Raw genomic sequence first — 26107 nt, 5'->3', positions numbered from 1 at the left:
TGGGAGGGACCCACAAGGATCATCCAGTCCAGTTCTTACCTTGAGTGACAATATCACAGGTGACAATACCACCACTTGACAGAATCTCACCTTTCTAGGCAGCAACATGAGCCCAAAGCAGAATTATCCAACGTCATACTGGTTTTTGCCTGATATTTCACAGAATCACAGACTGGTGGGGTTGGAAGGGACCTCTGGAGATCATCCAGTCCAACTCCCCTGCCAAAGCAGGTTCACCTCGAGCAGGTCACACAGGATGGCATCCAGGTGGGTTTGGAACATCTCCAGAGATGGAGACTCCACACCCTCTCTGGGCAGCCTGTCCCAGGGCTCTGGCACCCTCACAGGAAAGAAGTTTTTCCTCGTGTTTAAGCAGAACCTCCTGTGTTCCAGTTTGTGCCTTTTTCCCCTTGTCCTATCACTGGCCACCACCGAAAAGAGTCTGGCCCCATCCTCTGGTCACCTACCCTTTAGATATTTATAAACATTGATAAGGTCTCCTCCCAGTTGTCTCTTCTCCAGGTGAAACAGATCCAGCTCTCTCAGTCTTTCCTCATAAGATGCTCCAGCCCCTTCACCATCTTTTTAGCCTTCACTGGACTCTCTCCAGAAGTTCCCTGGTCTCTTTTGAACTGAGGAGCCCAGAACTAGACAAATCATTCCAGATGCTGCCTCACTAGGGCAGAGTAGAGGGACAGGATCACCTCCTTCAACCTGCTGGTCACACTCTTAATGTACCCCAGGAGACCAGAAAAGCTTTACATTCTGGAAGCAACTCGTGTTGTGATTTTAAGCCCCATGGAAACATCAACCTACATTTTTCAACCCAGACTAAAACTGTAATGGCTCCTTGTCTCATTCTTGTTTCATTTCTGCAGAGACACCAACTCTTTCTGTTTGCAGGTTCTCAGCTCAAAAGTAGCAAAGTTTTAAGAGCTAAAAAAGTTTACAAGCCATTTTTTCTTCCCACACAAACACTTCTGATACCCTGAAAGGTACCTGCTATTTCCTGAAGTGAGTGTAACTGTGTAACCGTAACACTCCAAGTTAGATGGTCATCTGGAGTTGGACCTCCTGCAAAGTGTGTCAGAAATAAGGGCTAAACAAAGGGAATATCTATTATATCCCACATCTGAAAATCAGCTTCACAGAAAATATGCACTAAATGATACATGATAATGGGGAAGGAAACGCCAGCTGCCTCAATGAACAGTCATAGGCAAATCTGGAAAAATAAATTATATAATAATCTTTTCTATTCCCTTTGACCTAAACTCATCTTGACCCAGAACAATAATGCTACTTTCCAAGAGAAAATAACCGAGATGCTGCTATAATCACGATACAGGAGTCCAATGCAAAGTGGTTTGTATTTTCTCTTTGTTGTTAACATTTTCCTTCATCTGGTAAATTTTGTGGCAAAGACGGGAACAGGGTGAGCAACTTCCAGCTGAGGTGGAGAGAAATGCCAATTGCTGTCTCTTGGTGACTGGGAAGAAGCTGCTGAACTTCAACCCAATGTATTGGCTTTCTGCTAAAGATCCAAGAGCACGTGCAATGTTCTGGGAGAGTGAGAGGGCACTTGTGCTTCATTTCAGCTCCCAACTCACTGAACAGCCCAGAATGCAGCCAGACACTTGCTTTTGGACTGGTGGGCACTTTTATCTATTCCCTAGGGATGACTCAAGGGGTAGGTCTGGGTTTCTGCTGTGAGGATGCATGTGTCACTACTTTTGTTGGGTTTCTGAGAGGCTCCCTTGCTTTTGCATTGCTCAGCTCTGTGGGGATGAATAATTAAAAAAAAAAGCCAAATGGAAATCCTCAGGAAACATCCTCATCTAGAAAGAGCAGATGGGTGAGGAAGATTCTCCCTCCTACTCACCAAAGCTGTTGTACACCAGTGTACTGCAAGAGTCTTTCCTGGGTCCTCTCCTAGGTAAGGAGGATGTAAGGACTAGCTCTAACAAAAGCACAGTCAGACCCTACTTAAATGATGGTATGGAAGGAGTCTGCCCATTTTATGTGCTTGTGTATCCCTTCTACATCTCTGTCCATTCCTGTCTTATCCACCTGGAGCTATCAAAGATTGTTCACCAGGTGAGGAGGTTGCAGGTTAAGTATGCCAGCTCTGGATGTCACTGCCATGCAGAAGTGTATGTGTGTGAGCAGGGCTTTGTTTGGCTCATTTCTCCAGACAAATGGAGTTCATGCTAAGAAGCTTGCACAGAATGAATTTATAACTTTGTGGCTTTGCTTATGATTTGTCATCTTTTAAAGTCAAAAGACAACTCTGCACCTTATAAATTTTTTCCATGACCTCTTAGTGCATAAGATATAGAAGCTTAAAAGTGTGGCTGAAGGGAAGAAAAGTGAAATGTGCTCTCACAAGGTGTGTGGTGGTAGAGGCATGTTCTTTATTTCTGTGTCTTTATTCATAAAAATGCAATGCATACTTTCCTATACATTATTATACATAGTTTCTATACTGTGATAAATGAAATTAAAATATCAAAGAGACAAACCCAGAAAAAACCAGACTGGTTGAGACGAGTGGTTCAACCAGTATCCTGTCTCCAGCACTGGTTGGTATCAGATGCTGTAGATAAAAGTAGAAGAAACTGTATAGTAGCCTGTTATGAATTAACATGCCCAGGAGAGAAGTTTCTTCCTGACCCTCATCAGTTAGTGGTTGACTTATATGCCAAAGCATACATTACCATACATGCTCACGTGTTTAGATCTGTCTATACCAAGAAGCATGTGACAAAATGCTAAATCAGACTCCTGGTACTTTCACTTACAGGAAAGTCATTCCGAGGAAAGAATTTTCTTCACCGCAAGAGGCTCACAGAGTACATAACTGGGAGAAGGAAAGGCAGCTGGGATCCACAGCTTGATAAGGGAAAGTGCTTTTACAAACAGCACCTGAAATCTGCACCTTTTGAAGCTATTTGGGGGATTTTGATTATGTATCTTGGTAGTATCTCATGTCTCTGAGTAGCTTCACCTATTTAATTAAGCAAATACACGTGTGTAAGTACTTGAAAAGTGACAAGTTAAACAGATCTCAAGTTAGACATTCCCTTTTTCTGAAAACCATAGGATCAGAAAATACAGGCCAGGAAAGTTCAAGGCAAGGTTGACCATTCTGTATCTCTCCTAACAGCTTTTTTTTTCAACTGGTTCCCAAGAGCCACCACCACAGAGGTTACACATCCCACAGATCTGTCGGTGCTTAGCCTTCTTTACAACAGCATTTCCTAATTAACTTCAGTCTCTTTGGCTTCGCTTTAAGCCCATGTTCTCCTGTCCTACCCACCAGGTACAAGCAACAGATTATCCTTCTTTCTTAAATTGCATTTTCTTTTTTTGTTTGAGAACTGTTTCATTGTTTCCTAACCCCTTTTTGGGCTGAAACACCTTCAGTTATTTCCCTATTTCCTCCATGGCATGTTTTCTAGATCTCTGGATTCTCTTCAAATTATTCCCTGGCTTTTCCAAAGTGCGGTACCCAACGTTGAATAAAGCAATCCAACCAAGATCCCTCAAAGACAGGGGAGTGTGGAAGGATTACTTCACGTGTCTTGAAGGTTATATTCTATTTTGTACAATCCAGACAGTCTTTTTTCCAACACCACACAGTACTGAGACCCTTTTACATTTTCATATATATCCCTTTCCACTTTTTTTTTTACCATTTTCTCAATGCCTGCCAGTGCTCAAATCTAGGATCATAGAATCATAGAATCATAGGATGGTTTGGATTGGAAGGGACCTCAAAGATCATCTAGTTCCAACCCCCCTGCCATCAGCAGGGACACCTTCCACTAGGATACAATAAGATGTTTTCTTCTGCAGTTATAGATGGATGCTGCTGATGATTCAGCATATAAAATAGGCTAATTAATGAGCTTCAGAATAACCACATCCCCCCAGGCTTGTTAATATGCTTGGTTGTACCTAAAGGGATCACATATATCCAAAGTATTAGCAAAAGAGAACTGTGAGATACATCAAAATAATGCAGCAACACTCTGTAAGTGAATTTCAGGGAAAAAAAATAGATTCAGCATGCTATTTTTCTTCATTAAATGTGATGAGCTCATAAAAACTTTTAATTAGTCAGGATGATGTGAATGACTCCTCAGACCTAATTTTAGAAGCCTAAAGTTAGCCAGCATTATTGTCATCTCATCTCTTTCAACAATAAACAGAGAGGGATGAACATCTCCAGGATAAACACATCCTATTGCCTTCAGCTCCCTAAGAAGCCAGAGTAAGGTGGGATCAACTCCCCTGTGAAGACAGAAGAAGGCTTCCAGTAACTGCAGAGAGAGACTCAACAAATAGGCACTTAATTTGAGATAAATCCCATTTTAGGAAACCACAAATTCAGATATAATTAGTTTTAAGTTAGCATGATAATTAAACACAATGCAAATTAAGTGTAATCATCAGGAAAAGAAAGCATGATGAGATATTGCTTATTGAATAATTACAGAGATGTGCAGAGCGTGGAAGTGTCACGTCACAGACAACTTCAAAACATTGACATTTTCCTTTTTGCCAAATTGAGCTGACAGCTGAGGATGTTGAATTTCTCCATGAAGGATCATTTCTACACAGTCATTTTGGATGAATAGAAATATTTAATTTTGACAAAATCACACTGTTTACTCTCCAGATTGACCTTTGTCTTTTCAAGGAAGCGTAATATACTAAAAAGGAGAAGCAAGGCTGACATTCTGAAATGCAAGACATTTTGATTTAAAATATTGCACAGCTCACTCTAAAAACGTGATCTTCCCTCTGAGCCTCAACCTGATTTTGCTGATTCTGATTTCAAACTTGACATCTCATTTTGATTTCTGAACAGTGCAAATGAGTGAGTTTGGCCAGCCCTCCTTGCCATCAGAGCCACGTAACCAAACCTTTGTGCAGCTGATGTGCCGCATACCTCAAGCTGCTGAGGGAGTGGCACTTCTGGGAATGGTTCATGAGTAGGAAATGAGAAAAACTCTTCAGGATCCCACTGTGGATCCCATAGAATTAGGCAGGGTGTAAGCAGGTTTCCAAAGCTACCCAGTTAATACCAGGTTCAGTTATTCTTGCCAGTTCTCCTACAAAGAACAGCCCCACAGATTCACCAATGTAACCCCAGGATGGAGGCTTCATTTGACCTGCTAGAGAAGTGCAATCATAACCAAAGCACAAGCGTTTGTTGTGATGGTGGAGGACTTTCAGAGCCTCCTAGAGAGGCTGGGAGCTGGCCTTCCGAATAAATTAAGCAGCTTTGAAAAAATCTGACCTAGAGGGCACACGATACTGTTTTTGTTCCCTACCTAGATCATTATCTATCTTTGGGTATGTCCAACGTTGGTCCCTGCAGGATAGTAACATTTACAATAAGTCTGCTCAAGTACAGTAGCTGTCTAGTCAACCCAAATGTAAGCTGTTTTCTTGTGCCAATGCTAATCTGTTACTGATACCCAAGTTAACCAGCATGAAGCTCCTTCTAGCAGCTCAGCAATGCATTACAGAGTAGGCGTGCTGTCAGCGAGGTTTATAATATAAATACTTGTGCATATGAGTTCATTGCATTCTAAAAGCTGTGCTGGGAGAATTTGCTGGAAGTTATTTTAATGGCAGTAAAAAGCTAGATTTGGGACTCTATTGATAGCCTACTTAAGGTCACAGCTGCTTTCTGATAAGAAACTTCTTCAGGAGGTTGATTGACGGCTGAATCTTCTGGATCTTCACAACTGGTGATGAGAGCAACTGCACTAAATGACTTTTGGTTAGTATTAAATGACTTGATCTTCAGTGCTGAGGTCTCTGCTTGTTTTTCCCGTGTCTTCTCAGTTCGGTTCCATTCGTGCTCCTTCCGATCCAGTTGCATGGCACTGCAGTGGGGAGCATAAACTTCTGTAGTCTCTTCAAACTGTAAGCAATTCACCTTATAGTATTTTTTCTTTACATGTAAGACATCATTAAACCTATAACCCCAAAGAATCTCTCTGGGGACATATGAACTTCTTGACTGATGGGAAGTTCCTGTTGAATCACCTGTGTAGACAAATGTGACCAAGATTTCAAAGTTGTCTTTGGCCAGAGCTTTCCGGTCTAGACCATACAAGGGGCTCTCACTATCAATTTCATGTACGACTGTCACTGGCGTAATAAGTATGATCTGATCATTTAGCAACTTCAAGTCCTTGTATTCCATTGTCATCCTCCCTTCCTTGTCTTCTTTGTAGCGCAGAAGTTGAGCTCGTACAGAGCCCTCAACCATGTGATTTGGCCGGAAATCACCAATGCGCCACATGAGGCAAAATTTATCATCCCTTAAACCTACTACGGCATAGTAGCTGAAACGAATGGTCTGAGCTCTTTTCCGAGCTGTGGCCATTTTAGCCAAGGCTGCTCCAATTATGAAGGTGTCAATAATGCAGCTTAATACTGACTGTAGGATAACCATGAGGATTGCAACAGAACACTCTTCTGTAACACAGCGGTAACCGTAACCGATGGTCGTTTGGGTTTCAAGGGAGAATAGGAATGCTCCTGTGAAGCTATGGACATTTGCAACACAAGGAGTTATTTCTTCATCATTGAATAAATCTCCGTGTTGGATCGCTATCAGCCAGAAGACTAGTCCAAAGAATAACCAGGAAAGAACATAGGACAATGAGAATATCACAAACATATGGCGCCACTTGATGTCCACCAGTGTGGTAAATATGTCCACTACGTAGCTCTCCCATTCCCCAAAGATGTGTTTGAAGTACACATTGCAGCTGCCATCCTTGTGGAGAAATCGCTTCTGCAATCTTTTCATCCCCATTTCAGGGCTTTCTTGACAAGCGCCTTTGTAACTGATCTTATTTCCCTGTATGTTTACAGGCCTATAGCCACCACTCTGTTCAGTAATCTTTTTCATATCTGCCTTGTGGCCTCAGTTTACAGAACACACTTGTGGTCCCCGGGGCTATTTGTTTTCTTTGTTCATTGGAAATCTATGAAATAAAAGAAAAAGTTTATTTTTGTTTTAATTTCCTATGCCAGAACTCTAACACCAAATCTAAATACATTCACTCTGTGGCTACCATGAGCAATATTTTCTGAAGAGTAGAGACTCTGACATTCATTACACAACATAGCTCAATACCTTAGGCTTGGAAATATGAGGCAGCTAGAAATTCAACCAGTTAGAAATGCCCATATCACTGCTAAAATCTGGTATGTAGATGAAAACAGAAATGATAAACCTTTGTGATGATCCCACTGTGAATATCACTTCTAATGTTCTGGTGAAGTGACCTTCAAATCAGGATGAATTTTCATGAGCAGTCATCAAAACAACATAGAATCACAGAATCATAGAATAGATTAGGTTGGAAAAGACCTCCAAGATCATCAAGTCCAACCCCTGAGGTCACCTCTAAGCCTTCTCTTCTCCAGACTAAACAACCCCAGCTCCCTCAGCCTCTCCTCATAGGACTTGTGCTCAAGTCCCTTCACCAGCCTCGTTGCTCTTCTCTGGACCCGCTCCAGCACCTCAATATCCTTCCTGAACTGAGGGGCCCAGAGCTGAACACAATACTCAAGGTGTGGCCTCACTAACGCAGAGTACAGGGGAAGGATCACTTCCCTGCTCCTGCTGGCCACACTGTTCTTGATGCAGGCCAGGATGCCCTTGGCCTTCTTGGCCACCTGGGCACACTGCTGGCTCATGTTCAGCCTCCTGTCTATCAGCACCCCCAGGTCCCTTTCCACCTGGCTGCTCTCCAGCCACTCTGTGCCCAGCCTGTAGCTCTGCATGAACCCTCTTAAAGTTAACCAATATTTGAGGTAGTTAATTATTTGTTTGCTTCATGTTTGTTTGTTTTCTTCCATTAGAAGAAATGCCCAGGAAAACACTCATTTAGACATAAGACTTCAGTAACATGGGTAGGCAAGTTCAGTTCTAATGTGTTTTAACCAGAAAATATATCAACCACACAATCATTTATCATTACGTGTGTTTCAGTATTGCCCAGAAAAACTTGGTCATGAAATTGAACTTTACTGGACTAGTGTTATAGAGACCTATTTGTTCAATTTGTAGAAAAATATTTAAATTTCAAATGAAAAAGAAAACTCTCTGATGTCCTGGAAACCCTTACAAATAATTTCTTAACATGAAAAAAAAAAATCTGGCTGCCAAAAGGTATTTAAATTTTTATTAATCAGTTTGAAACAAACATGCAGTGTGTTAATTAAATTTATGGAGGACACAAATTTAGGAAGTGATGTGAATTAGGAGATTCCTCTGTCAGATCAGAGGAAAAAAAATGGATGTGTTTGCAGATTGCAACCATATGAACTTCAGCAGTACAAAGTGCTAGGCTATACATTTAGTGACTAATAACAAGAACTTAGGCTAGAAACTGGGTCCTCATCATCTGGAATCCAATAAAAAAGGAAAGACTTAGCTGAAGTAATCAGTGACAGGATTGCTTTTGAATTACTTGTAAGATACAGCACTGAAAAAGGCAATGCTTTTTCCTGCAGGTCTCTAGCTCATTCTACTACATCCCAACCACTAAGGCACAAAACACAGACAGAGAAGTGACAGGGTCCACAACTAGAACAATTTAAAATTTTTTGCCAAATGTCATAGTTCTAACTGAAATTTCTGAAGGAAAACCCAAACAAACTAATATTTTTAAGGAAAAATTGCCATTATTCTTCCAAAAATTGTAAGTTTTCAATGGAAAAATGACAAGTACTTTTCCCATTTTTAAGCTGGTTTCAGCTGACAAAAGTTCAAATGTAGGTTTACAGTGAAGCCAACGTATTCATGGAAAATGAATTTTTAAAGAAAAGTTTCCTAGTGGTACTCTTTTTCCTCAGCTCTTCATTCACTTTGCCTGAGTATAAATGACTGCACAGACTGCAAGGCAGAGAGTCAGGCCCATCGACTGTGATATATATTGGATGGACTAGATTAACAGACTGAGAACTCTTCTCCCATCCAAGGAACAATGACAAGCATGCACAGACACTATTCCAAAAACACTTAAAAGCCAAACAGAGTTTCCATTTCTTTTTTTCTTTTCTTTTCTTTTTTTTTTATTTTATTTAATTTTTTTTTCAGTACAGCAATGAATGTGACATATGGTGTCGTAGTCTCAGAATGTGGCCTTCATTAAAAAAACACAACATTAATGTTTCCAAAAATACTTCTTGGAATATGGTGTTTGGAAACATTCATATGATTTGCTTTACTCATAGCTTTAAACAAACAGTGTAGCCTAGTTTATTGAGGACTCTTGACCTAACATTTTATAAGTCATATTTAACAACAAACAAAAACTGGAAACTGTTGAGTTATTATTTTTTTTTTTAAGAACCTTATAATATGAGGTGTGAAAATGAAACAAATCATAATCAGGAGCCAATATAGTCTTAAATAAAAAACATACTTCAGTTTATACTGTTTTTCTTATTGACTGATTCAAACTAGAGTTCCTTGGAAATACAAACAGCCTGGGACTCTAAAAAGGTTCATGAATCAAAAACTACCGAGTTGAATCAGTCTCTGCTGTTGCCATCAGCAAATCAGCATATTTCAAAAATTGTGTTTTGCTGGCACCAGCTTTAGATTTTATTGGTGCTGGTAAGAATCATGGACTGTCACACATGCAGCTGTGCAGCAAAGTCCACTCTGATTTTAGAGTAGCCTGTGACACACAGGAGATGACTTTGTGAGACATCTCGCAGTAGGAACTCTGACTTTACTTAGGGCCTCTCCTAAATACAGGTTGTAGAAATATATAGTATATATGCTCAAGGATGTCTGTAATGGGTTGTTGACTGCTAGAAACCAAGCCATGTAGTAAGATATTAGACTGGATTTTGCAACACAATCAAAAGTATGTCTGTCATAAGAAAAGGAATGTGATGCAGAGCTTCCTAAACCAGAACCAAATAATCTGAAGCTGGATGGAGTAAAACAGAATCAGTGCAGAGCAATGCTAACAGACGTATATTGCTCTCAGGATCCGAGTTAATCTTCCTCCGTCGTGTTGAAAATTGGATTGCTCAGAGCCATTTGGCATTGCACGATGGAGACGTGCCCCAGGTGACCTAAAATCCCAAATGTGCTTAAAAATTCTGAGGAAACAGCATCCTCAGTCACTCAAAAACGTCTAAAAATGTTGCCCAGTATTTTGGGTGTGCTTAAAGGTAAGCCAAATCTGAATTTTTCCAAGCTACTTCTTCAAGTCTCTTGAGTGCAATAATAATCATGCATCATAATTAATAACTCTTTTACATTGTCTGATGTTGCTCAGAACACTTAAGTCTTAAAAAAAAAAATCCTTCAAAGTTTCTGAATTATGTAAGCCTGTGTTATGATCTGTGCTTCATTCATGGGGACACTTTTAAACAGGCACGTGCTTTTCCTACTCCAAATGAGAGGCAGCGAGGCTGTGGAGCCAGATGTTCATCTCTCACTCTACTGAGACACTCTGCCTTTTGCAGAACACTCTGAAAACTATTATTATTATCATTAAATTTTAAAGGGGAGAAGACCACAGACTTACAATCAGACTTCTGAACTTAAACTTTAGAATCATTGAAAAAAACCTTATTTTTCAAAATGGAAATATTTTACACATCCCTAAGAAAGCCATAGGAATTATATTAAAGGTCCTACTACCTGGTAAAGATTAACAAAGGAGGTGGGGGAGGATTTAAAAACATTCTCTACTCACTAAATCTCATGGATCAGTTGCTGCAAACGTTTCTCAGACGTTGCCAGGAAGCATTTTCACCTTCCTCTAACACTAACACACAAACTCTCACCCTTTTTTGTTTTGCTTTTACTTTCTGTGTTTGGTTTGGGGTTTTTTTTTTCCCTTTATTTCTGGGCAAGTTTGTACATATCAGGAGCCTCCTCTTGCATACTGTTCTGTTGCTCAGAGGAGGAAGTGTGCTGAAATATGCAGGACTTTTGCTAACCATTGTTATAAATGTATTTCCCCTCCAAATAATAATAATAATAAAATTATCAGAGAGAAAAATCAAGCAGTGTATTTAGACAGGATAGCAGGAAGACAGAAATAGAGAAATCTCAAAGATTTCATTAGGGTAAATGGCAGAGAGGGTTCAGAAGTTCTTCTAAAGCATATATGTGTCAGAATCAGAGTTCAGAAAATCAACATTTATTCTTAATTAGCTAAGCCAAGGCTAGGATCTTACTGTGTTGGATACTGAAACATGCTCAGGGAGATAGAGAACTGCTCCAGAGAGCTGTGTTCATTAAGTCTGCATATTCACCTCCCAAACTGGTATCTTTGAAAATCTCACCTCAATTATATATGAAAGAAAGGTAAATAAATTCCTGTATTTCAAAAGTCATAAGGTTGTGCAGTAGCAGAAACAGGAACAAACCCAACACTTACTTATACCCAGTGAAGAGCTACCACAAAGCAAGCACTAGCAGAAGCAAGTCTTTATATCATATTTATCATCTGTCAATTTATATTTGTCAATTTTATCTTGATATTTTGAGTTTAGGTCTCAGTGTTTTATGAGGATAATCCCTATATTACACCTTAACCTGATATCTAATAAATTATTGCTACACCCATTTTATAACTCTATTTTCCCATTATGTAAAGGAGTAGGGGTGAATTTTTGTTCAGTGACAACTTCAGTCAACAGCCTGTTTGTAAAACATTAAGCAAAACAATGTGAAGCTCTTGGTTCCAGAATAATTCTGTTCTGAGATTAAATCAAAAAGAAAACAACTCAAAACCTCCAAATGAAACTGGGTACTCTCACTCTAACCTCACACACATGGAAGTGGATCTCTCTAGCATTGGTTTAGCAATCACCTCAGTTTCCTGCTTCGTTTTGGAAAAGGTCTGAAAGATTTCCAATTTTAGTCATTGTTGTGTAACCCTGGAAGACTTTCAGCTCAGAGACCAGAAATGTGACAAGTAGGAACCTTTTGAGCTGCTTTGGAATTGACTCAAATACTTGTTCCTTTAAAAAAAAAAAAAACAAACCAAAAACCAAAACAAACAAAAAAACCTCACCAGTCTCAAAATCTAAATAAATCTTTTATAGACAGGATTGAGACTCTTCCTTCTTTCCTTCCTTCCTTCCTTCCTTCCTTCCTTCCTTCCTTCCTTTCACTCTACTTCTTTGCAAAGGGACCTAACTTCTCATACTTACAGCCAGTCTTTCTACCTCTGATATGTAATCCCCAGAGCAGGCTTGGCACATGCCATGATTCACCATTTGTGTATTTCATATCATGTTCACCACACAACTACCCAACAGAGCTGTTCACTAGCAATCTCCAAAGTTGTGCCTCAGGACACATGAAACTGCTTGTAAATCTTCTGCTTGCTTGGTTCCCAAATCTGATTACCCTTAGCCCACAAGATAGACTTATCTTTACAGTGCAAAAGATTTCGCTTGCCTCCTCTTGCAGAACAAAAAAACCACAATGATGTTCATAGTTTCAGAAAGTGTCTGATATTCTCTAACAGGTCAGCTCCGAGAGCCCAATGAGCACAACTTTATAAGTGTTTTGGGTTTTTTTTTATATTTAATATTCCTCATTTTACCTCAGATCCCCACAAATGACTAAAGGACATCTCTACAAGAGGAACGGGAGTGCAAAATCCCCTAAACTGGACCCAGAGCCAGATATCTAGGGAGCAAGGACATAGGAGAGGAGTTCCCACCACAGAGCGTGACCTAGAGCACTTGCAGATCAGTAAGTGCTTTTGTGCTGACTTTAAAGGAGTGGAACACATCCCAGCTGGGAGCTTTAATCATAGAACTTTCTTATATCCATAGTGATGTCTTCAAAGCCATAGGAGCGAAGATTTTAAATGGTTCAGCTTTTCCTTTAAAAGAAAAGTTCCATTGTTCAGATCACTTCAGGTTAGATGACTAAGTACAGTGGAGGTTGGTAGGGCTGCAGTTCACCAACCAGCAACTCTGGGACTCTTGTCAAATTTGTAACACACAGTTCTGCAAGCATCACCCTACAAGTAACACATTTCCTCTCCATCATTTTGTGTGTATTCATCTTTCACCAGAAGAAGAGGTTGTAAATACAGAAATATAAGATAACTTTGAATAGGCTAAGCTCAGAGCTGGAGAAAAAGGATGTTTCATAGACTTCCTGTTCAATACCTCCTTACAAAGACCTAAAGTATCAATAGAAAAGTGTTTGTTTATTAAACGTTAAAAGACAGATATAAATAGCACAGCACAGCAGACCTCAGCACAGATTTTAAAGTCATATAATAGTGCTGCAATCTACACTGGAACAACTCACAGTAACAGATATATTGACATTTAATTAATCTAAGTGAAAACAGATCCTCTTCAAACAAAACCAAAAAGAAAAAGAAAAAAAAAGAAAGAAGACAGAGTCTTAAAGTCGCTCTCTGATGAAGGCTGGTTACCTGTTTCAGAGCTACAAGATGGGTTAAAAATGAACCAGTTCCCCTGCTTACCACTCAGAGCATTTCCCAAAGTCTGTAGAAAGCTGAAAATGTCTATTTTAATTTATTTGCACTGTATGCACTGCTTGGTTTTAGCCAGGAATAAGCAGTGGAAACACTGAAATACCATGAGAAATGGAAAGTGTTGGCAACTTGAAACTCTTGCTCTCGGGCCTCGCTGCCATTCTTTGTCTCAGACAATTTGGCAGGGGTGAAACCTAAAACTGTTGACTCTCAGGACTCTCATCCTCTTTTTAACCCTCATTAGGAAGAAATTCTTTACTAGGAAGAAATTCTTTGCTGTGAGAGTGGACAGCACTGAAATACCATGAGAAATGGAAAGTGTTGGCAACTTGAAACTCTTGCTCTCGGGCCTCGCTGCCATTCTTTGTCTCAGACAATTTGGCAGGGGTGAAACCTAAAACTGTTGACTCTCAGGACTCTCATCCTCTTTTTAACCCTCATTAGGAAGAAATTCTTTACTAGGAAGAAATTCTTTGCTGTGAGAGTGGACAGACACTGGAACAGGTTACCCAGGGAGGTTGTGGATGCTCCTCCCTGGAGGTTTTCAAAGCCAGGTTGGATGAGGCTTTGAGCAACCTGGTCTAGTGGAAGGTGTCCCTGCTGATGGCAGGGGGGTTGGAACTGGATGAGCTTTAAGGTCCCTTCCAACCCAAACCATTCTATGATTTCCTTCTCCCTCCTCCCCTGACATACTGATGTCTGCACCGACACACAGTGAAGGTTAATTTCAATCGTTCTGCAGATGTGTGCAGTGGGATTTCTCCACACCTTGAATCTTATGGATGGATGACAATCAACCTACAGAGTGACAGAAAAAAATTCTTCGAGGAACTTTTCCACCAGATCTTGTTGGCAGGGAACAGCAGAACAGTTTGTTGCAGCTCTTAATAGACATGATGTAATATAATAATGTATTCAACAATAGGTAAGTGGCAGGTCATGAACAATGATAGAATCAGATTAGATAACGCTGACCACTTTCACTTAACAGAGCCAACACCCTCGGCTTTGTTATTTGCCGCAGTTCATTGCTGTTATATCTCTTCTCAAAACACAACAAGTTATTAATAATGTAGGATTTGGGGGGCGGGAAAGAGCTGATATTCTAAAAGGGTTCTTCCAGTCTCAGGGGCCGTTTCCTTTACGTCACATTGTGCAGCTCTGCTTCCTGAGGCAGAAAGCATACTCCTTTTTTTTCCTGTTTTCTGGAGTACATTGTAAACCAGATATCCAGGGAAGGGTACTGTGGCATAAGAACACAGAGTCAGAGTCTTTCCAGTTGTGGTCTTTGCTCAAGTACATCTTTAGGATAAGAAAGGTAAGGAGATACAAGGTTGGACTTCTTGTGGCACTCCAGATAGCTTCTACAGTCCTGTTGTCTTCAGTGCTCCCTGGTCCTGCAGCTCTCTGTGTGTGCACACGTAGCAAAAACAACTGAGAGAAGAAAAGGTTATGTGGCTTTAAACAAAGGGTTATGTGAAGATCAGAGAACCCCTTCTATTGCCTGTGCGAGTTTTAATCCTGGCAATTGAAAAGGCTGCAGCTTTGACAATGGAAAGCCTTGTGTTGGTGTCAGTGGAGTTTGGATCAGATGCCTTGCTATTGTATTTCATCTAAGGGATGGAATAGAATAAAACAGAATCCCAAATTAACAGCATGACTGAGCTCTGTTCCACAGATGAGAGAAGTAAGATGTGAGTAGGAAGCCTGAGGATCCCTGATTTTTTCTCTGAATGCTAGCAAAGTTCCCTAAGATGTAGCTATAATACCCAGAAGCTGTCTCATCCCACCCAATAAAATATCTCAGATGCTAATTAAACTACCAAAGCCTTAACATTTTCAAAGCTAAGGATTTAACAGTGAAAATATCATTTTGCATTATTTCGTTGAGGAAATGGAAGGGAGATGGGGAAAAAAAAAATCAAAATAAAATGTGTAAATAAAATTAATCACATCCACTATGACCTAATTTTTTAGGAAATACCACAAAAAAACCCCTGCTGTCTAAGCTTTCCAGACTGACTCCCAAATCAAACAGATTGAGATAAGTATTAGTTAAGGATCAAGTCTTTTTTAGGAAAAGTACCAGAAATTCTGTGACTGACATTAACACATGTGGTCTGGTCAGATGAACCAGGCAATCAAATACTGTGCTTCAAGAAGTCCATTTATCAAACATTACCAAGGTCAAAAATGACTGCTTGCTTTTCTGAGCAGCTTTGTATGACTCTCATTTGTGAGTAGAGATACAGCCAAAGTCCACTTCTAATATGCCTAATTATGATTTTGTCTTGATTCTGGTATAGAATACCATATACCTCCTACTACTGGAGCTGGTCAGCCAAGCCCCATAGTCCTACATGGCATCCTGAGTTTCAGGTTCTTCATCCAAACCAAAACACGCTTCCACATTTGTCAGGCTATATATGTCACCACTTTTTAAAAGCCTGTGAAACTTATTAAATGGTTTCAGGGAACTGAGACCTGATCCAAATCCTACTGAAGTCAGCAAAGGAGTTGTCTTTGCTTTCTTGTTTTGGATCAGATCTAGCTGTTGGGTTTCTTAGTATCACCGCAGGCAGTATCCATCGTTGCTCTTCAGAATTGGCTTGACTTGCTGGAATTACAGCAATACTTTCTAAGGAACAAGGGGTTTTTTTAAAAAACCCCTTCATTTTCTTTGGTTCACAGACTTTGGCAGAATATTGACTTTCCGTATTGTTACTTAATTCCAGCAGGGTCTATAGGAAATTTGGGAATGGGATGCTTCTTTCAGAGATGACTTTCAACACCTTGTAAGAGCAGATGGCTGAACCTCTGTGTAGACATCCTCACGAGGTTCCATCTCAGCATGGCTGCATGTGATCTGGAAAGGCAGGTTACTCTGAAACTCAGAAATTGTTTTTTCAAGACTTATACTCAGCATGATGCTGGCCACTCTTGTTTTCAACTGTCATTCTCTTCCCAAGTTCAACGGTCTAATTTACAGTATGTTGGTGTTTTGCAAGTCAGATAATTAAAATAACATGGAACTGGAAAATCACGTGTGTGTGTGTTTGGATCGTTTATTCTTACCTCGGTGTGTGGGTTGCATAACCTCCTTCTTGGCCTTTTCACCTTGTTTTACTCTTTGATTTGTTTTGCTGACTGCTAATATTTTTTATGTAATTTCCTAAATATTTTCTTCTTTATTTTTGTACCCATGTTTCAACCACTATATGTCAAACTCACACTTGCCAAACTGGTTTGTGAGTAATTCCCAATGACTTCTTCCATTGATTCCCCAAGGAATGGACCTTTCAATCATAGGCAGTCAGTTTCTTCAGCTCTTGAAGGGCTTGAGAGGAATTCCAGACCAGGCATGTGGAATAAGGAGAATCTAAGAGCTAAGGTATTGGGTTTAAATCTAAAAGAAAACATTCAAGCGTATGTTTAACTATAAGCACATTATAAGAATGAACGTAAGCCTGCTTCAAACCTTCCTGAGACTAGAGTCAGAGGGGTAAAGTACTTGTTGAAGGCTTTACTGGAGAAATGCAACAAACTGGTTTCTGATTTCTCAGTCCCATCATAATGAATTTATTCAATTAGCAAAACCCTCAGTTATCTCAGGAAAAGTTAATACATTATTTTCTGTTAAAAATATCAAATTGTTTCCACAAGTGACAGTGCTTATTTTACAAATAAAATAATTTAAAATGTTAATTGGGGGGGGGGGGGTTAAAGGATTTTTTTCTTCCAGGGGTTTGCACAGGAGCTGATCATGCCTTCCTCAGTGCCCAAGGTCTGTACCTCTATAGCTGATCTTTGCACGGAAGGTTTTCACTCAGCAGCACTACTGACTTGAATGAGCTGCTTATGGGAGGTTCAACTCATTTCAAGATGTTTGTCACGAACCTGCTCAGTCAGCTGTGTGTTTTTCCTGTTTTACTTCTCAAAGGCAAACACTGGGAACAAGTGAGCAGATCTTATCAAGACGATGTTAACAAAAATATATCAAATAAAAATCTGTTCTATTACAAATGTCAACACTCACCAAAAAAAAAGATAACTAAACTACTGTAAAGTTGATTTTATTGCCAAAGCAATTAACAAAGATTGTTTTAAGAAACAACTTTTCTGTTTTGCCTGATAGGTGCTATGGACTTGTGAAACAAATGTCTCTCTCATTTATTACACATTAACTTTACGGGGGTGCTGTCATCAGAGGCAGCAGCATGACTAAACAGAACTTCAGCCTCTGGTTTGAAATTTACTTTCACTGTCCCCTGATCCACTCCAATTTTGGGCAACAAAATTAAATTCAAGATTGATATACCCAGCCTAAGTGGGAGATGCTTTATCCTATATTCTCCCTGGGTTGTTTTTATTCATGTTTTCACTGAATAAAACTGAGTAAAAGCAGCACTTTCTCCTGCCACAAAGCTAGAGTCGCTCAAAAGTCACACAAATCCGTAGGTGATTAATTAAACCTCAAATCGCTATCAAGGCCTGACAAGCTCTGAATCACATGAGCTTGGATTGGTGGCATTCTTCCTCAGGAACATTTTGTCTAGTGCTAAGCTGTATTCACTTCGTACTGAAAAGATCTTCAGCGAATGAAGTCTGTGAAAAACATAAAGTGGTGTTTCCCACAGAAAAAGCAAGCCACACCACTTGGGTGTCTTAGTCTGGGAGCAACTGCAAGGCTGATTACGCTCATGAGAGAAAGTACAGATTAAGGAGACTAAAAAGTAACCTAAAAGGTTCTGGAAGGAAGCCAGAAGTACTGTAACAAAGGGAAAGCAATCTGAAAACAATAATGTCACTAAACATCCCACAAAAAGAAGCAAGGATGAATCTCCAGTCCATATGAATGCTAGATAGATGAAGTTATCTCCAAGCTACTGCCAGTACAAACATCATTTATGGAGCCTGACAGCTGCAGAGCAATTAGGAGAGGAGCTTGTGTTTACTTGTGTTTAAAGGCAAAAGCAGAGAGTGGATTCCAGCAACATTATGACGTGTGTTGATAATTATAATATTATGCCATTGATTTGGTCTTCGGGTGTTTTTCAAATCAGGACTTGAGATCTCTTTGTTCTCCTGTGTAAAAATTCAGCTTTGAGGTCATTCTTTGCCTTACACACCCTTGGCTGTTTATGAACATCCTCACAAAACTCAAAGCCCATTTCCCATTGAGGAAGACAAGAAACAGGTTGTGTCATTGTCTGGCTCAATTGTTCTTCACAACTACATAATAATTCCAAGGAGAGGAATACTTACTAGCTTGAATTTTTATTGTTGTAAAAGCCTCATATCAACAATGAAAGGATATGCATAGTAGCAGGCATACGATTGAGGAGAATCTGCTTTTCATATTAAAGGATAATGAATGAGAATGACATTCATCTGTTTGAAAGTAAACTTGGTAGAAGGTTCAATGGGGTACCCACCTACAGTGAAGGTGAAGGGCCATTTCTGCTATCATGCCAACAAAATAGATAGCTCTAGACACCTATGTGTGACAGAGGTCCTCTGCTGACATCCCAAACGATGCCAAGTCATGCTTTTTATGCTTTTGGCTTCAGGGTAGAGAGGCAGACTTTGGCACACTAACCTGACATATCTTTAAAGCTGCAGGCAACGTATTCTCCTGTCCTGATCTTATGCATTGTTTCTCCTAGCTGTGGCTGCATTTTATTAGTTTAGACAGCACTCTGGGATCTTTCAGAAGAAAAAGATTGTTATTGCAGAAGCTGGAAAAATGTCAGCAGAAGGGATGAAATATTGCCCCATGCCCTTGCCATGAACAGGGAATCTTTTCTTCCAGTGTTGGTTTAGGACTTAATCCTGCAAGGTCTTGTCTGTCAGCAAATACAATCAGGTTTAAGAGCATGAATAACCATCCTAGAAATCACTGGAAACTATTTTGTTAGTGTAAACTTAAGCAAGTGCAGAAGTTCTCCAATAGACTTGGACCAGAGTACTCAGCACCCTGCAGAAATGAACCTTTAGTTCTTAGAACCATTTATTGTGTCCAGAACAGCCATTCATTAAGGCTTTGTGCAGAGAGGTTGAATTTCACTCGCTTGGAAGATATTCTTTCTAACCCCCTGAGACACATAGACTCTTTTGGTTGATTTGGAAAACAAAATGATTAATGGCATTTTACAAGTTTTTCCACTAAACAGATTTCAGTTGAAGTCTGTCACAAGCTAAAGAATTTGCAGGAATAGTGTCAATCTGATGACATAGTGGCAATAAATCCTATTGTACTGGATTACGTTTTTACCCGTTAAAATGCTTTGACCTATTGTCATCCAAGTAGAACCACATTCCACTGGCTGCTCAAAAGGTTCTGATTTCACTCTCGATTGTTACCAGGGAAACTACACCTCAATCCAAACCTCTGCCACACCAATCATTTAACTCAATTTGAACAGACTCACGTAGATAAAGCACAGGACTAATTATTTATTCACATTGAAAAGGTCTAAATCAAATATTTCTGAGACTTGAATGACAGAAACTTACAGAAGCTGTTTAAGGGTTACTTGGGTGGGTTTTTTTCGCATGAGGCACCGATTGTCTCATTTCTCTGGGGAATAGCTAGCTGTGGCAACAAAATGCCATGAAAAGATTAATATCCTTAGTCTATCCCAAGCAAGAGTGCCCTAGAAATCTCACCACAGGCCACTCCTGGAAAGAGTTCTCACTCAGTTGTGGAAAACTAAAAGGATTTTCATTAATAGTCAAACAGCTGGTTAAGGCTTGCGAGTGGAAATAGAAATAGAATAGAATTTTCCCAGTGAGATTTCTGGTGGAAAGTAGGCTGTGTTTCATGGCATCTACTTTTCTATGTATTAAGTGAATATCATCTCAGTTGTTCAGATTTGTCTTTATTGGAGCTATCTTCGAGTGGGAGAATGCCAGTTAGAAAATGTGCATGTTGTCCCATAGCTGCTAAGGATCAACATTGCTTGGATAACAAAATGAGTCATCTGGCTAGCTCAGAAATCAGGTCAATAAAGTTACTTCAGGTCGGATCACTGCCAGGATGCAGGCTTGCAAAGAAACAGTCAGTTGATACTGGTACTGCAACACAAAATCAATCCCCAGACACTGATGTACACAAAAATTAGTGACAATTTAAAAACAGTTTGAGAAAGAACATTTTAGAAAGAACTGGAGAACCTTTGTGTTTGAAGTTGCCTCAGGAATGGAGATGCCTTTAGTTCTTATACGTGGAGAAGTTCCAGCTAGTTTTACTCTTTTGTCCAGATAAGTCTTCATTTCACACCACCTAGTGAATCCTTGTCTTGGTTTTCCTTTGAGATGCAGAAAAACTTGTCTGAAAAATGATTGTTCATTGAAAATGCCTCTTTTGTTTGTTTCCCAGACTGCTGATTTTTATCAAACGTCAATTCTAGATCTTCTCAGGCTAGTATTGACCTACTATCCTCTACCACGTTGACAGCAAAGAGAAACCAAAAATTCAATGCTTCCTCAGCTGGATTTTTCCACAGGAAATGAAGGGCTGAAACACTCTCCACTCTTCCAATTCTCCGGTCCAGCGTGTCACCACAAATAACATGTGAGTAGTTGAAGAATATTCTCCCCTGTCTGCACTCTCAAAACACAAATTTAACTGCTTTAAAAAGAGGAACCAGTGCTACTATCATGACTGCAAGCTACAAAAAATGAACAGTTCCTTGTGAAAAGCAGCACAGTGGCTTCTTGGGTTACAGAATTACTTCCTGCCAAACAGGATGGACAACTAGTCTGCTTTTACAATATGAGATTAAAAGATGAAGAATCAAATCAAGCTCTTATCTCAATTTAAAAAGCAAACAGAAAAGAAATCTGAGGTTGGTTTTTTTTTGTTTGGCTTGCTTGTATTTATCATTTGGCATTTTAATTGCACAATAGGTTACTGGAAACGGATGTTCTGTTACCAAACATTCTCACCAAAAGCTCATGGTGAGAATATTGGGCAAGAGAGGTAACTAATAAAAGAAAGAAGGGAAGCCAACCTACAGAATCTTAGTCACGCTGGAGAATACTGAGCAAAGTGTATTATCAGTGTCCTGTTGAAAGGAGGAACTGTCTCCATATGAAGTGTTTTCCAAGTAATCTTTCCAAGAACTGTTCAAAACCTCTTCTGGTAGAAGGGTTTATCAGTTTTCAACCTTTTTGTCTGGTAACACTCTGCAAAACTGTGTATATTTAGAAACAGTTTCCTGAACAAATGACCAATACATCAGTCCCTGCACTTTCTGCCTCCAGAATGACAGATACAGAAAAGTTGGTAAGAACTTGAATTCTATTTCTGACATTTATTCCCTTCTGTTGCAGTGCTGAGTTGTTACAGCTACACTAATGAAGCCCACCTAAAATATGGATGGCCTTGACATTGCCTGAATTTAGTGAGTTTGCAGCTGGTTAACTGTGATTGATCAACTGACATTTGCTAAGCAGTGCTAAATCATTTATCAACAAGTACTATAATCTTGCATTTGACAGTACATAGATCAATTGTCTGATCTCTTGGGAGCTTGGCACCAATCTTGTTACAACAGGACATTCATACCATGACAAGCAGTAATGAAACAAGTGCATCAGAATGTTTGGCCCCATTTCAAAAAGGTCCATCAGCATTGTAGAATGTGACATGTAGATGCCCCAGGCTTCGTTGCATTGCTTTAAATCATGTAAACAAAAGGAAAAGAGAAGAGAAGAGAAGAGAAGAGAAGAGAAGAGAAGAGAAGAGAAGAGAAGAGAAGAGAAGAGAAGAGAAGAGAAGAGAAGAGAAGAGAAGAGAAGATGCAAAAGTGCTGTGAAGCTAGTTAGTGAAGTCTTTGGAGATGATGAAAGCTAAAGAATTTTCTTCCTTTCCTTCTTTCAGTGACTAATTTCTGTTACTGTGACTAGCAGTAGGAAAGTTTATCCCCACCAAAACTGAAGCATTTGCTTCCTCTTCTCCATCTCCTTTAGTCACTTGAAAAAGCACTTCCCTCTCCATTCTGATTCTGGCAGGAAAGCTTCTAATAATACTACGAAAAACACTATCTATAAAATAATTTCTTTTGTGTATTAAAAGCTTACAGTCTCCCTTTGTATCACCATCCCCACGAGGAATGACTCAGGGGTAGTAAGAAACACCAGCACAAAGTTCCCAGGAGATCATGCTACCAGAGGAAAGGAAAGTGATGTAATGCAAGAGCATTGCAAGGTTTTTCATAGGAAGGGTCATATGGACAGACCACCTCACAGATCACTCCTCTCTAACCTGGATCACCTCTGTCTTCTTGCCAGGCTCACAGCTCTGCCTCATTGCCATGGGAGGAGAGCTTCAAGCCCAAACCACAGCAAAGGCACAAGTATTTGAGGAAGTAGTGGCCAATATTATGTAACCAAAGCCCTGGTCAAGGGCATCACAACCCAGGCAGTGAGCAACGTGACAATTGTATTGTCTTTCTCTGCCATCCTTTAACTTGTTCTGTCTGTTGGGTTAGTATTACTAGACAAGTTATCTTCAGCAGGCACACCTTAGCAGTAGGAATGAAAACCCTAAATACACAACAAGAAAAGGAAATCTTGTCCACCAGTTTGCCTTCTATGTGACCTTCCCAGAGCCTCAACCTACTTAGAAAGATATTACAGAGTTTTCAGTACAGTTTAAAATGTTTGCTCAGGATTTAGAAATATAGAAATAGGACTACCTCTAAGGCGGATGGACATAATTCTTCCTTTCTTACCTTTGTTTGTAGATTTTCATGTCATACTAGAGGTCAGAATCTCTCAGCAGACTCCTTAGACACATACTTTTCTGCACAAATACCCATTCACATAGGTCCTCACACATAGACACTCAGATCTAACAAAATTTTGTCCTTTCTTGTGTTTCAGGCCCTCACTGTTAGGCCTTTACTACTACAAAAGTTCCAACAAACTGGTTACCCAGACCAGACTCACGAGACAAGCTCTGGGGCAGAATGATTCTTCTGACTCACACTCATTTCAGCCAACATTTCTCACAGTCTGTAACCTTCAATTTCCTCTGGTATGAGCTGAAAGTGCCTCTGCTGCTCTGCCCTCCTAACTCAAGAATTCAGGACGGCAGTTTTGCTGCACCTTAGCTTTTTTTCCTCTTCTGGTAATGACAAGTTGGATAAACCCTACCAGAAATGGACAGGGAGGAATGGAGGAATGGAGGAACTGCCAAACTGGATCAGACCCACAGTCTGTCTAGTCTCGTATCCTGTCTCCACCAGTGGCTAAAACCAAATGCTCCAGAAGAAGGTGTAAGAGCCCTGCAACAGGCAGCTTTGGAAAAATTTCCCTCCTCTAACAAGTTCTTATCCTGATCTTCAGTAATTAGAGGCTGGCTTCAGCCCTGAAATTACACAGCTTAATATCCTTCCCAAACATCTATTCACACAAGCACTAAAGCTCTGCCTCTTTTTAATATTCAAATGAACACCAACCCTCCTTCTGAATTTCAGAGAGAGAAAGCATGTTTCCAAACAACAACTAGCAAGCTGCCAGGTTACAATGCAAAATACACTTCCAGTTGAACAAGTTGAACAATTTATTCCCACCCAGGTTGTTTAGTTAGTTTAAAACTCTCGAAGGTAACACAATTTCTGTTTACATGTACACACACAGAGACAAGGCTAATTAAAGAAATGAGAAATGAGCTTTACCTTAATGTCTGCTGAGATCTGAAAGAATCTCTATTTCACTCCCTCCTTTCTTTTTCTCTGTCTCTCTCCCTCTCTCTTGCATGGCTGGACTGACAGGTTGGCAGAGCTGAGAACGACAGGTTGGGTTTGTTTTTTTAGGCACAACTCCTCCCCCTCTCAAAGAGAGAAAAAAATGCAAGACTGTTTGGGAAAAGTTCACAGAAAATCCCATCCTTTCAGCACATTTGAATTGATGAGAAATATTCTACGTTTGGGAGCCCAGCAGTTTTCCAATTTTTTTTTAGTTTTTTTCCTCAAAAAGGCTCAAGATCTACTTTGCAATAAGTATGAAGCCACCAGAGGATTTACACCAGGGACTAATTTGACCCAGGCCTTTCCCATTTCTCTGATAACTGATCCAACAGATAATTATAGCCCCTTTAAAGCAGCCTTGACAAGAGGATTTTTGTAAAATTGGAAAGGGCTTTTTGCATGCAACACAAATATTTTTGGGCCTTGCATTTTATCCTTGCATCCCACCACCACTATGTATAATAAAAGCCACCAGTAGATGTCTGAAGTCTTCATTTTTTCCCTAGAACCCTCTGCTGCTGTTAACCTGCCTGCACTTACAGCAGAAAGCAGGTTATTTTACACTCCTGTTCTACTCCATCCTCTGCTGTGGTTGCATAGAGACCAGTAGACCTTCTGTCACTGTCACTTGAAATGTGATAGTAATCCCAGAGAGCTGGGAGAGATCTTTAAGAGACCACACTGGCCACAAAAATGAGGTCAGTGTAAAAAGAGGCATGTGAAGTACAGAGCAATATTATCAGTTGTGTGCTTCCACAGGACTTCCATGTGTTCTGGCTCACCTAGATCCAAACCTTCCTGGAAACTCCTGCTACTGCAAAGATTTTTAACTGAGCCCATTACACACAAGATGCAGACAGTGATCTTACCCTGAGCATCTCAATATGACCTCAAGATTAGGGCTCTGTCAAACGATCTCTACCTGCTTCTACTCCTGTGCACTGCTCTGCTTGTGCCTGTGCCCACCTGGCCCCAGAGCTTTGCTTCTGGGGACTCATGGGCAGAAGTATTTGTTAATAAATACCAAGAAATAAGAGCCAAGAGGTTGGTGGCTGATGATGAAATGGCCTTTACACTTCCACTTTCCTGCAATCTATCAACAGAATTGAGAGGCAAGTCTCTTTTGTGCTCTAACACTTTTCCTAGGATGGCAGTCTGGGCACAAATCTGCAATTTCCATGGTCTGTTCTCTGCAGAGTAGCTGTCTCCTCCTTACCCGGCTGTTTCAAGCAAACATACAGTAGACTAATGACAGTCGTCTGCATAAATTTGCATCACAGACTCCTTAAATAGAAACCATATCTCCTCTGGGTCAGATTTGCAGCTGGTTTATAACAATGAAGTTTCAGAGACTTCATTTACCTGCGTCACTACGGCTGGCGTTCCAGTGTTCACTGTGCTGATAAAGCTACAGCTCTGCAAAGCCCTAAGTGCTCCAAAACTTTTGGGAAAAAATAGCCACTTTAGTTTAACATCATGGTGACCTAGATTAGAGATGAATTCAACGAGTATCACACAAATTCAGTATGACATCATATATAATCATGTCAAGTTCCACCTCTTGCTAGCCAACCTTCTTCAATTTCTCTTATATCAGGGGAGGGCCACGTCCATCTATTCCAGGATTGACTTCCATTCCTCCCCCATGTCCTGCAGAATGCATTTGCTGTCTCTTCTATCAGGCAACTGTTCCCAATCGTGTGTGGCTCCCTACTTAAGATTTCCAAAGAGATAACACAAATGCTCAAAAACCTTTCCTGCCAGTGGAACAAGTTAACTGAATCCAGACAAAACTGGCCAAGGCCA

General features: G+C 40.1%; 1 protein-coding gene across 1 annotated transcript; it reads right to left on the bottom strand.

The window, feature by feature from the left end:
- Window positions 1–5656: 5656 nt before the first annotated feature.
- KCNJ16 (potassium inwardly rectifying channel subfamily J member 16) lies at window positions 5657–6940 on the bottom strand. The gene has a single exon (XM_010165792.1). It carries the CDS (start codon window positions 6938–6940, stop codon window positions 5657–5659), a length of 1284 nt encoding a protein of 427 aa, XP_010164094.1.
- Between the last annotated feature and the right edge of the window lie 19167 nt (window positions 6941–26107).

Source organism: Antrostomus carolinensis, unplaced genomic scaffold, assembly GCF_000700745.2.
Source record: "Antrostomus carolinensis isolate BGI_N321 unplaced genomic scaffold, ASM70074v2 scaffold2234, whole genome shotgun sequence".
Taxonomy (NCBI): domain Eukaryota; kingdom Metazoa; phylum Chordata; class Aves; order Caprimulgiformes; family Caprimulgidae; genus Antrostomus; species Antrostomus carolinensis.
This window is presented reverse-complemented; position numbering and strand designations above follow the sequence as displayed.